General features: G+C 40.8%; 1 protein-coding gene across 2 annotated transcripts in view; it reads right to left on the bottom strand.

Moving 5' to 3' along the window:
- The window catches only part of FERMT1 (FERM domain containing kindlin 1), a 106339-nt gene that overhangs the window by 83980 nt on the left and 8407 nt on the right, over positions 1 to 13952 (bottom strand). Inside the window, exons 1-2 of one of the 2 annotated variants that reach the window (XM_077282644.1) lie at positions 11815 to 11936; positions 7877 to 8036 (exon numbers count right to left, since the gene is read on the bottom strand). In XM_077282644.1, coding sequence (XP_077138759.1) covers positions 7877 to 8027 — 151 coding nt within the window. In that variant the 5' untranslated portion in view covers positions 8028 to 8036; positions 11815 to 11936. Of the gene's footprint in view, positions 1 to 7876; positions 8037 to 11814; positions 11937 to 13952 lie in introns of those variants that run through there. The other variant, XM_077282643.1, reaches the window with a different exon arrangement.

Raw genomic sequence — 13952 nt, 5'->3', positions numbered from 1 at the left:
GACATCAGCCCCACATTACTGCAAAACACTAGTATCTGTTCGCTGTCACCAACGTCATGTCCTCCATCTATCTGATTCTGAATCTTTCCAAAACTGTACTTGTATTTCTTCCTTCTTGTAATCCAGCTAACCCTGATATTTCCAATCCATTTGTGTGGTACTAGCATAACTCCCGCTTTCTTGGGGCTACATTTGCTTCACTCCTTCTTTCCAATTACACACTGTCGGATGTCACCTGCAACTCAAAAAACCACTCCAGAATCTACCATTTTTGTACCTTTGAGGCCAGAATATCAGGTGTAAATAGCTTAAAAAAGTGGCAAACTATTTACGCCTCGGCTTGGTTGACCTCTCAGAGGCTATATACCCAATACATGGATACTAAATCTAAACGTAAGTAATTTTTACCCGTCAGTCTTACTTTGAACTGGGGAACCAATCTAGTAAGTTTTTGGCTTTTTTGGTGCATCAGCACAACACATCCAACACTATTCTTAAGATTCGGAGAGCGGATCATTCATTGGCGACCTCAACAGAAGACATACTTCATCGTTTCTATGATTATTACAGAGCATTATATGGCTCTGGGAGTGGCCTTGGTATTCCAGAATGTTTAGACTACTTGTCTGATATAGAGTTCCCTACGCAGAGTTCTACTGAACAAGCTTTTTTGGACACTGATTTTACTATAGAAGAAATTGAAAACGCTATGATGAATATGGCCTTTGGGAAGGCTCCTGGACCAGACGGGTTTCCCATTGAAGTATACAAAAAGTATAGAGATATATTGGCACCGCTTCTTCTGAAAGTATTTAAGGGGCTTGGGGAGGGGGATTATCTGCCAGATTCCTTCTATGAAGCGAATATCATTATACTTAAGAAAGAAGGAAAAGACCCCCTTGAGTGTGGATCTTATCGTCCCATATCGCTGGTTAATGTGGATTATAAGATTTTCACCAAGGTTCTAGCTACTAGACTAAATACTGTTATATTAAACCTTATACACCCTGACCAGACTGGTTTCATGCCCGGTAAAAATACCTCTATTAATATTAGACGAGTCCAATCAGTAATCCAATTTAGCTCTTTAGTGCCAGATTAATTGGGCTCAGGCATCATTGGATGCAGCTAAAGCCTTTGACTCCCTTGAATGACCCTTTTTATTTGCATGTTTGAAGAGATATGGCTTCGGGGCTAGGTTTCAAAAATGGGTAGGTGCAATATACGCAAAACCTAAAGCTCGTATAATTATAAATAATTCAGCCTCTGAGTCATTTTCTCTATCTAGAGGGACACGTCAGGGGTGCCCCTTATCCCCAGCTATATTTGCTCTTGCGATTGAGGCATTGGCTATACGCATGCGGTCCTCTCCAAATATTGTGGGTATAAAGATAGCTGACCGTTTAGAGACTATTGGCTTATATGCTGATGATATGATTTTATTCATGGATAGGACAGAGGAGACGCTCCCACATGCGGTTACTATTATAGATAAATTTAGTAAATGCTGTGGATTATATATTAACTGGGATACATCCGCCCTATTGCCTCTTTCTCATAGCCCAATGACTCACCTTGCTACTTTGTCTTCGCTGCCTATGGTGTCTCATTTTAAATATCTAGGTATTAACATATCCAAAGACAGTGAGCTTGATTTACAACTCAATATTATTCCTCTACTGGACTTAGTCAAAATTAAATTTGCCTCGTGGGGTAAACTTCCACTATCTGTAGCTGGCCGTATAAACTTAATTAAAATGGTTTTACTTCCTAAGCTCAACTACTCCCTCCAACATAGTGCGGTGTTGATTCCTAAATCCTTCTTCAAGAATCTAAATTCCTTGACCTCGTCTTTCATATGGGGAAAGGCAGACCCAAACTTAAACTTTCTACTCTACAGAGGTCCAAACAGATGGGGGGAGCGGCATTGCCGGATTTTTATTTATATTACCTAGCCGGACAAATTAAGACTTTGAGTAAGTGGATGCCAGACAGTCACCTACCCAACTCAGAAAGTCACTTAATGCATGCTGCAAAGGTGGATTGCCCATTAGGTTTCTTAGAAACAAATAGACCTGGTGTCCCTCGATTACTACCTCTACTTAAATTAGCACGGTCAGTTTGGAGACAAATTAAAAAAGTCATCCACTTTGAAGATATCATAGCAGAGATGCCACTGTGGAACAACCCTTATTTTCCGGTGCTGTTGGGTCACCCGTCTGCTAATTTTTGGATGTCACATAATATTTTCTCGATTAAAGATTTGTATGATAATGGAGTATTGATGTCCTTTGAGCAAATTCAGTCTAATTATAATGTCCCGAGGTCCCAGTTCTTTTGTTTTCTTCAGCTCAGATCAGCTATCCAGTCACATCTACGTTCTGTGAGTTTGACTCAAATTATCTCATCTTTCCCTTTGATAGGAATTCTTAAATCACAAGATCCCCAGGGTCTCATCTCAGCTTTATACACATACATGTTATCGGTGGGAACCAATTCTGCTATTGTGTCAATTAAGGGAAGGTGGGAAGCTCTCATTCCTGATGCTCAAGATGAGGATTGGGAGGAAATTCTTGAATCTCCGATTGGAGTGTCCCCATCAGTCAATAATAGAATGACCCAGTTATATTTCATACATCAGTCATATTTAACTCCATTACGGCTCTTTAAGATGGGTCGGTGTTGGGAGTCAAGTTCCTGCCGCTACACAGTGGGAATCTCAAACCATGTCTGCTGGGGTCTCCCATTCTTCTCCAGCCGCAGTGGAGTCTGCTCAGCGGAGACGTCGGTCCCAGCGTCTTGCTCAGTCTCACTCTGTGCATAGGGTTACTGCTGCTTTTCCAGCTTCTGCCATTGAAGCCAGTGCTGGGCAGCTGCGAGCAGACGCTTTTGGGACTAAGTCCTGCTTTTCCCCTTCTGAGCATGCCCAGGGCAAGATTTCCCGTTGGAGATCGAGGGTCACATGCTCAGATACTGCAGCAGATCCCATTGGTCCTCCAGGAAGGTCCTGAAGGTGCTCAACTTCTGTGGCAGCCTCCCATTGGTTCTTCTGGGAAGGTCCTGTACATGCTGCAGCTATAAAATATTTGCATGACCGCACGGCCATGCGCTAGTGTAAACTTGTGAACGTGTGTGTGTTGATGTGTGAAAGTCGTTCATTAATTATCCCCTCCCTTGTGTATGACTACTCGCGTAAGGTGGATGATTGCTATCTAGCGCCCGACTTAGCCATCAGCACATAACACACAAAACAGCGTCTAATTGCTGTGACCGCCAGTGCGGCGCCGTGCGCTTTCTCAGGGCTTTCCTGACCCAAGCCTGGGTGGTTAGTGGCGTCTGCCAGTGCGTCACCGCACGCACTCTCGCGCATCTTTATTATTATTTCTTTCACTCTGACACCCCAGTTGCGGTGTCGAGCGCAAGAGGTCTATATGAACTCAAATCTTGTGTCTTGGGATTGAGTTCTGAGACTCCTTGCTTGCGCTCTTGGTGCGGTACCGCGGCCCTGTGACGCAACAGGGTTCGCTTCCTTCACACAGGGTGAAGTTAACCCGTGTGTGTATCCACATTGTACCGCCATATAGTCCGTCATTACTTGGCAGCAGGTTCCATCTCTGCACGGTGGACCCCGGGCTGCGAACGCACCTTACTCTATCTTTCTTATTATTTGGTGCGTTCCGCTAGCCCTAACAGTCGGTTTCAAACATCGGAATGTTTGAGATGTCACTCGCTGGAAGCAAACTTTATACACATGGTTTGGGGTTGCCCCATTATTCAGTCTTACTGGAGCCAGATAAAGTCGCTGTTGACTTCTCTAGCACAATCCCCTGTTCCTCTCAATCCCTTAGTTTGCTTATTTGGGGTGCTAGATGATAAAGCCTGGGGACACTATGTTAAAATTTTTCTACGTGAGACACTCTTTCTGGCTAGGAAGGTGTTGGCATTGCGTTGGATGGGTAGTGTACACCCCTCTCTCCGGACGTGGATAAAATTGGTAAACTCAATCATACCGTATGAGCGGACATTATATCAAAATAGGGGCTGTTTAAAGAAGTTTGATAAGATTTGGGACAGGTGGAACTCTTCTTGTCTTACTGTATCAGGACATGGTGGCCTGGCACCACCATGAGGGTCATGGTTGTAACGCATTAACACATACTCCACAGCATCAGATAGTTATTATAATATATATAGATATTGGGCGGCAGATTAGGATAAGATAGTTATGACTTAATTGGTTGTATAATGAAGAGGAGAGAGGAAGGAGAATACCTTTTTCTTTGTTTTTTTTATTCCTTTTCCACTTTTTTTCCCTCTTTTTGGATATATGCTACCAGGCCGACATGAAGTTATGTTTTCTGTTCACTTGACCAGTATATATATATATATATATATATATATATATATATATATATATATAGCAACATATGGACTTATAATACTGAAAGAGTGTGAATAATTTAATGCATAAATTTGTTGTCCATTCGTAATTACCTTGACCGTAATTACCTTGACAAGTGTACTTATGCTGGCTTGGATGCACAAATATGTATATGTTGTTACTGTTTTGGGTAATAAACGAATAAAAAAAAAAACTATTTACGCCTCTGTGAGTTGTGCAACAATTTTGTGACTTTGTGGGTTTTCATGCCAGTTTCTCCCATCTCTGCCACATTGGGCAGAGCTAGGGCAGGACGAGGGGGTCTGTGGGAGAGTGATGCCACAGCTCATCTACTTCATGACAAGCCATGGCATTTCCTACTGCAAAAATCTTATTCCATTCAGGGTTTGGAGAAAAATTTGTGGCGTGGAACATGGAGGTATACGCTGCTCATCAGACACTCCTCATTCATGAAGAGGCACACATCTCTTCATGGAAGAGGAGAATCTTCCACACAGATCTACATCTCTGGACCAGATATCACCTCCCTACTAACCAGAATCCCTCAATGCCTGTCTACTATTTCATCCTTCTTCTCCGCTAGATTTCTGAAACTTAACATGGACAAAACAGAATTCATCATCTTTCCCCCATCTCAAGCGACCCCCCCAACGAACCTATCCATTACAGTAAATGGCTGCCCACTCTCCCCAGTCCCACAGGCTCGCTGCCTCGGGGTAATCCTTGACGCTAATCTCTCCTTTAAACCACATATCCAAGCCCTTTCCACTTCCTGCCGACTTCAACTCAAAAATATTTCACGAATCTGTACATTCCTCCACCAAGAATCTGCAAAAACCCTAGTCCATGCCCTCATCATCTCTCGCCTTGACTACTGCAACCTCCTGCTCTGTGGCCTCCCCTCTAACACTCTCGCACCCCTCCAATCTATTCTAAATTCAGCTGCCCGACTAATCCACCTGTCCCCCCGCTATTCCCCGGCCTCTCCCCTCTGTCAATCCCTTCACTGGCTCCCCATTGCCCAGAGACTCCAGTACAAAACCCTAACCATGACGTACAAAGCCATCCACAACCTGTCTCCTCCATACATCTGTGACCTCGTCTCCTGTTACTTTCCTGCACGCAACCTCCGATCCTCACAAGATCTCCTTCTCTATGCCCCTCTTATCTCCTCTTCCCACAATCGTATACAAGATTTCTGTCGCGTATCACCCCTACCCTGGAACCCTCTACCACAACACATCAGAGCCTGAAGACCCACCTCTTCCGACAAGCCTACAACCTGCAGTAACCACCAATCGACCAAACCGCCGCATGACCAGCTCTATCCTCGCCTACTGTATTCTCACCCATCCCTTGTAGATTGTGAGCCTTCGCGGGCAGGGTCCTCTCTCCTCCTGTACCAGTTATGACTTGTATTGTTTAAGATTATTGTACTTGTTTTCATTATGTATACCCCTCCTCACATGTAAAGCGCCATGGAATAAATGGCGCTATAACAATAAAATAATAATAATAATAATCTGACTTCATCATGCCCCCACTTCAAGACCGGCCCGAAATTCGCCGGTCTTGATGAATTCGGACCACGCTGTTGCTCTGATTCATTCTCATTTTAGCTACTGAAACTTAAAACTATAAAGTCTGCCTATCACTAAACTCTCTCCAATCTATCTTGAAATTATCAGCATGGCTTATATTTATTTCCATCCACTACACTGATGGCTCCTCCCTGTGCCAGTTACTGCAGTGGTTGCTCATCTACTACAGAATACAATTTAAAGCAAAGCTGTCACCAGTTTTGGCAGATGTAAGATACGGCCATCACCTTTCAGGGCTGATTTATAGCATTCTATAATGCTGTATATCTGCTCCAAACCCGACCTTTAAGAGAAGAAAAATAATTTTTATTATACTCACCTGCGGGGCAGTCTGGTCCGAGGGTTGTCGCAGGTCTTGGTCCGGTACCTCCCATCTTCTTACGATCACCGTTCTCCTGCTTGCTTCATGTGGATTACGTGTTCCTACGTCATGCACACAATCTCCTCGGCATTGTGCTCCTGTGCAGCATACTTTTCTGACCTGTTGAGGGCAGAGCAAAGTACTGCAGTGTGCAGGTGCTGGGAAAGGTCAAAGAGCCTCAGCGCATGCACACTGCAGTACTTTGCTCTGCCGTCAACAGGTCAGAAAAGTATGCTGCGCAGGAGCACAATGCCGAGGAGATTGTATGGATGACGAAGGGACCCGTCACCCACATGAAGCAAACAGGAGGAAGATGATCGTAAGAAGATGGGAGGTGCCGGACCAAGACCAGCGACACCCTTTGGACAGGTCCACCCTGCAGATGAGTACAAATAAAAGTTATTTTTCTTCTCTTATAGGTCGGGTTGGGGGCAGATATATAGCATTGTAGAATGCTGTATATCAGTCCTGAAAGGTGGTGGCCTTATTTTTTATCGGTCAAAACTGGTGACAGGTTCCCTTTAAACTTATTATCTACAAAGGTTTAGCACAATTCTGCACCGCCTTACATCTCTTCTTTCATCTCACTATACCATCCTACCTGTGCTCTCCGTACTGCTTATGCTCTAAGACTAGAAAAACAAGGGGGTCAATACAATAAGGTCTTATTCTATAAATCAGTGGAGGATTTAGATGATGCGGTCACCTTGGGAGGTTGTGTGAATCACAACAAAATTTTGTGCTTTGGAAGGTAGTTGTGCCAGCTGCTCCAATTCCAACAGGTTGGGAAATCCAACAAAGTAATCAAACAGAAGGACAAAAGTTGGGAAATCTCCTCTGGTGGTTTTATATTCACAATAAAGATCCCATATGTCATAATCCACTGTGAACATATAACCCCTAAAATATACGTTTAATACAAATTCTAAAATAACACCTAGGGAAACCCTCAGTGAACAAAATTAGTGATAAACATACAGATAATTTTGAAATATACTAAGTTAATGACTGTTTTGGAAATCCATATTTTGAGACAATCACAAGAACTCCACTATCTCTGTCTCCTCCTACATACACCAAAAAATATGGGGAAGAATTGAAGGGTAGCAGGGGGGACAAGTGGACTAGATAAGCTCTACAGGAGATATCACAGGTGCTACCACACACAACCTAGGACACCATACGTGTCCACTAAAACATCACTGCCTACCAGCTCCTGAAAAAAAAAAAAAAAAAATCATTGTTGCAGTTAAATTCTTTTGTTAAACCATTGAAGTCAATGAGAGACGATCAGTTTTGTAGTGGATATAAAATAAAGTTTTGTGCTATTCATAGGAGGAACTAAACCTAGTTCCTCCTATGAATAGCACAAAACTTTTTTTTACAATGTAAAAATAAAAAATAAATAGACAAATCCTAAATGGCCAACATTGGTCTTTTATAGAAATTTTGGACAACCACCAGCTCTTGCCTCATCCAGTAGTAAATGTGGTATAGTGATACAATACTTACCAATTTGTTCTACCAGTTTGAACATTACTCCACCAATATGAAGATCTCCAGACACTCTTATTGTGACATCAAGGTTCTCGAATTCGTTCTGTTGATCCACGGTCACACATAGTTCCCATGATGCCGGTCCAACAGCGGCTGTGTGAGTCATTGTGGAAAGCTCAAAGGGGTAGAAAGAAAACGTGTTATAAGCCATATGCCTACATTAAGAAGAGTCTTAAGCCACATAGACAAATGAAAACATGTTGCATGGCATCACAATATGTATGAATGATGGTCTTAAAACCCTATGTATGAGTAGGAAATTTCATTGCTGTGGATTTACGACTCAGTCAGATGAGCGGATTATACGGATGTGCGCTGCCTGAGTAATAATAAGACAGATCACTGAACAAGTGTAATTCAATAGCGTTGTTCAGATAACAGTTTTTCACACTTGTTCTGTGTGAAAAAAAATTGCAGCATCCACTGTGCTCTTCCAGGAATAAGATGAAAATCGCCTATGCAAGTCTATGGGTGCTCAAAAACAATTGACACTTCCGTTTATGGATCATCTGTGTAGCATCCGATTTTTACGGATACATTGCCATTATTAACTTAGGAATCTGTATTTGATCAGGTACATTTTAAAATGAGAAGGTATAAAAACCAGCCCAAATCACATTGCTGCACAGCAAAAGCTTTAGAAGATAGTAGAGAAAACTAGAGGACATGGAGGTCACCCACTCATACTCCATGCAGATGTTATTCTTGGTCAGCTTTGGATTTAGGACTCCAGTGATGTAAAGCAACCGAGATGGCCATGATATGTGGACATAAGTGCACACATAACTAGATAAAACCCATGTCTGACAGTTGTATGATGTGTAAAACTCACACTTCACATCTATGTACATTTTTGAACAACAAATTTGTGGAACCTGTCAATAGTCTACTGTAAAATTTTAAGGCCCAACAGATCCCTTTGACTGTTTCCTGAAAGACTGACATGACAGTTAGCCCAGTTTAACTTTTTGGGGTTGATGTACACGCCTGTTAATGAGTTTCACCTATCACGTGACATGTTCTAAAGCAGTCAATCACGGGGGACAATCACATGGACTATAAATGATGTGGGCAGGGAAAGCAGCAACTATTTTAGGATTTTACAGTCTATGGACAGGAGGTCAGAGTGCACTGCTAATTAAACATAGGGATAGATCAAGACCTATATTTTATATTTGTGTACTATTGCAATGGTGAAAAACATTGAAAATGAGAGTTGTAGTCTCAGGCTGTGATAACAATACAAAGATTAAGTGATGTGGAGGTGCTGGACCTGCAGAGTCTAGGTGACTGTGAAAAATCCTGTAACCAAGAATTTTGTGAAAAAGACAAGTCATAAACTCTATATTTTTTTGTGTTTATTGTCTTTTTTTTAAAAACAAAGACAAAAACCCTCCACATTCCAGAAATTTAAATACGCCTGTCAACCTCCTAAAATGCGCGTGCTGTAAAAAAAAAATGTTTGTCCATTTCCTTGTTGTAATCGTAAAATATTATACCAGTACATGCCACCCAAATACAGTGGCTTTCGGGACATAGCCTCTTTTTCACAAAGGGTTATCAGCCCCTCACCCAAAAGGGATAATTTAAAGACTGTTTTTATAATTTAAGTATCATAAAACGTCTGATACTGCAGAATATTGTTATTTACTACTGGTTAACATCACTTTTTCACTAGTCAGATAGATTAAGGCAGTGGTGGACACAAACAGAAGAGTGCCCCTGTGCAAGGACAATATTTCTCCTCTTGCAGTCCAATAGCTCAGTAGAATGTACAATTCCATATGCATTGGAGGTGACAATAGGCCCCCTTACCTCTTGAACCCCTTTGTGGCTGCATAGGTTGCACCAATGGTATGTCCACCCTTGGATCGTGGTCACTTGGACATGTTTAAGGATGTGAACTCGAGATGGGTTCAGTACTCTCCTGGGAGAACTCAATCTGTAATTTTCTGAGTAATTAGAGGCATTGCAGTATTGAGATTTGCAGCAAATTTGGTGAATTTGAATGTTAAAAGATTTGCTCATCTCTTATTAGGACCTTTGCGCTTTTTTCTTCAAAGTTTGCAACATTGGTTTGCCTGAATGCTACTTTTCCTGCATGTTATTCCTCTCCTTGGCTGAACTCACAGAGGCATGTAAGAGTTTGGTCACCCCTGGTGAAAATTACGGTTTTTGTGAACAGTTAAGCAAGTTGAAGATGCAATGAACTGTAAAAGGCCTAAACTTAAAGATGCCACATTTCCTTTGTATTTTAGGCAAAAAAAACTGAAACAAATGTAATGTGAACTGTAATAATAGAAATTGTTTATGGGGAAAATGCTTGTTGGTCGTCTAATGTGAGCTCTACTCCTTCATTCATCCTCATTAGCCATTTACATACAGTGGCATGTAAAAGTTTGGTCACCCCTGGTCAAAATGACTGTTATTGTGAACAGTTGAGCAAATTGAAGATGAAATGATCTCTAAACTACTTGTTTTTATGTATACCCCTCCTCACATGTAAAGTGCCATGGAATAAATGGCGCTATAATAATAATAAATAATAATAAAAATAAAAAGGCGAACATTAAATACGTTTTCTTCGTATTGCCTGGCTACAAAAAGATTTTAAAAACTGTGATTCTTGGAAAAAGGGGTGCTACTAAGTACTAACCATGCAGGGTGCCCACACTTTTGAATTCCTTTCTGTAATTTTTAAAATGTAAAAGATAAAATAGTTTCACCACTGTTCCATGTTTTGGCCATTTGTGGATAATGGCTCTCACAGTGGTTCGCTGGCGTCACAAAACTTGAGAAATGGCTTTATAACCTTTTCCTGACCAATAGATCTCAATTACTTTTTCTCATTTGTTCTTCAATTTCTTTGTATCGCGACATTAAGTCTAGCTTTTGAAGGTCTTTTTGTCTATTTAATTTTGTCAGGCAAGTCCTATTTCTTGATTAAGAACAGGTGTGGCAGTAATTAGGCCTAGGGAATTTTAACTCAGCTTCCCAAAGATGTGATAGATCAAAGGTAATTTATGATTTAAGCCACTTTTTCACACAGGACCCTGTAGGTTTGGATCTCATTTTTCCTTAATAAGAAAGACCTTAATTTAGAAACTGCATTTTGTGTTTGCTTGTGTTATCTTTGTCTAATATTTATGTGGTGATAAGAAACATCTAAGTGTTAACAAACATGCAAAAGAATAGGAAATGAGGAAGGGGGAACACTTTTTCACACAACTGTTTATTAGCCTACAGCTGGCTGTTGCTCCTTTTGTTAGATAAAAGTGATTTCTACATACTTGCAACTCTAATAAAGTTTATCATAGACTGTTGTTGTTTTTTTTTTTATATGACAGCATTACCTGTATGCACGTTATACTAAATACAAGATTACTTAAGGAAAATATTGTTACGGCTCTTGACATCATGCGATCTGGAATTTACAGCTAAATTATGCACAAAAGGCATTCATCAAGTTTATCTACATTCCTGTTAATATCGCTGTCCTGAGGGCAAGCACTGTGTGCTCCGTTTTCTAGGGAAGCGTGTCTGTGCTTGTGTTTGTAAGCAGCCAAACTTGGAGTCTTGCAGCTATAGGTAGTTCTGAGAATAAAGAGAACAACCCTGGAAAACCACAGAATTGAGGAAAATACGTGTGCAGACAAAAAGCAGCGAAAAGGCAGTAAAATAATGAATCTTAGTTTTAACCAAAAGGGTCTTTAACCAGATTTCACAATAGAAACGACATTCAATATTAAAGGGTTATTCCTCAAAATAATAAATTATCCATAGGAAAGGGGATTACTTGCTGTCTGCTGAGTATCTGACTGCTGGGACCCACAGTATTTCCTAGAATGGTCCAAATTTTCCATGCAAAAATAGAAAAAAAGGGTGGCACTCACCGTTCTTAAAATCCAGACTTTATTAGTACAACGTTAAAACATCTTCAAACAGGCAGGATGAGGACAAGTGGATAAAGGATTGAGCTCCTGCGCTTCTGCGGGTCCTGTGAGTTGTGGGAAGTGACGAGGTAGATATGCCTAATACAAGGTCAAGTACCTCACCCAAGCCCAACCCAGCTGCAATCCAAAAGGCTGCTAATTTCTATTCGTACAAGGTTAGCCATATTCAGAAAATGCAGCAAACAGATTGAAATCAAATAGAAATAAATAAAAACAAATCATATTTTGCGGTAACGTGAGAATCATTAAAAAAACCTCAACCCCACCCAAAAAAAGCAAGTGAAAAAATCACAAAAACACAGACATATCCAATTTATCATTGAAACCTGTGGGCCCCAATGCTTGTGAACGCATGAGCCACCTAGCTTCTCTTCTTAGAAGTGATTTATGCAAATCACCTTCTTGTGTGGCAAGGTCACTTTTTCCAAACCTCCAAAGCGTAAAACATTGGGGTTCCCTCCATGAAATTCTCTAATGTGATTATGCAAATTGCCTCTTCTGAGAAAAAGAGGACTTAACTCTATAGCGCCACCTGTTGGAAGTAGCGATCCTACAAGTCACAATCAACCCTTTAACGAGTCATGCAATATGACTTAGGATAAAAGCCAAATCAGTATCTCAATACTGAGATACTGATTTGGCTTTTATCCTAAGTCACATTGCACGACTCGTTAAAGGGTTGATTGTGACTTGTAGGATCGCTACTTCCAACAGGTGGCGCTATAGAGTTAAGTCCTCTTTTTCTCAGAAGAGGCAATTTGCATATTTAAATTCCCAGAGGAGCATTGCACGGCAAATAAGCCTCCTTACCTTGACAAGCCAGAGATGTTATGTCACTCTCCATAAGGAGAAACGATACCCCTTAGACCCTAATATGATTAATAAGTCATGGAACCCCTTTGCCAGTCCTTATTGAATTGGTTCTCTGAATCTTGCAAAAAGGGGCCGAATTGTTTTGCCGATGTAGAAAAAAAACCACATGGGCAAAACAATACATACACGACATAATTCGTTCTGCAAGAAATAAAATTCAGTATTTTATGGAAAATTAACCTATTTTGAGAGTATTTCCCGTGATATGTTAAAAACAAAAAAAAAATGGCCACATCTAAAATTCCCCCTCAGGATACCCGACCTGAGCCAATCTTTATTGTCAGTCTTCATGCGGTTATGCACTAATATATCCCGTAAGCTCGTGCTCTGTCCATAAGTTATTAGGGGGCCTCTCACCACTATATCAGAAATTTCTGTGTCTGGTTCCAAAAGGTGCCAATTTTTTCTAATCACAGAATGAATGTAATTATCCATCGGTCCATATTTAAAGCAGAATACAAATCTCTTGTCCTTATTTTTATCACACCACTACTTTGGGAATTGTCTGAAGTGGTCGACCTTTCTAAAGCCGTATCTAACAATTGTTTAGGATACCCTCGATTTCTGAATCTATCAAATAATTCTGCCCATTGTTTAGCAAAACCTTCAGTAATATTGTTGATTCTTTTGAGTCTGAGAAATTGACTATATGGTAATGATCGCTTCACATGTGATGGCTAAAAATTGTTCCCTGATCAATGCGAATTTTCATATCTAGAAATTCCAATGATAGTCCTCCGAAATTTGAGGTGAATCTCATATTCATGGTGTTGGACAGGTTGAGAAACTCCACAAATCCTTGGAATTCCTCCCAGTGCCATCCCACACCATGAATACATCATCCACATATTTCATGTAGAGTTTGATGTGCTTCAAAAACTTTTTTTTTTTCAGAATAAACGTATCTCTCCTCAAAAATTACAAAAAAAGATTTGCGAAAGTACGTGCTACTGGAGTCCCCATAGCAGTACCAGTTCGCTGCAGGTACCAATTGTCCCCAAATTGGAATGCATTATGCTTCAAAATAAAAGCTATCCCTTCACAAGTGAAATTTACACAAGCCGATGTCTTTCTCCTGCTATTTAAAATCTCCCTAATTGTTTCGATACCCACATCATGCGGTATTCTGGTGTAAAGACTCCACGTCTATGGACACTAATTGAAATCCATCTTGCCAAATGAAATCCTTAAGGGATTCCAACAAT

The sequence above is a fragment of the Ranitomeya variabilis genome, chromosome 2 (assembly GCF_051348905.1).
Source record: "Ranitomeya variabilis isolate aRanVar5 chromosome 2, aRanVar5.hap1, whole genome shotgun sequence".
NCBI classification, from domain to species: Eukaryota; Metazoa; Chordata; class Amphibia; order Anura; family Dendrobatidae; genus Ranitomeya; species Ranitomeya variabilis.
This window is presented reverse-complemented; position numbering and strand designations above follow the sequence as displayed.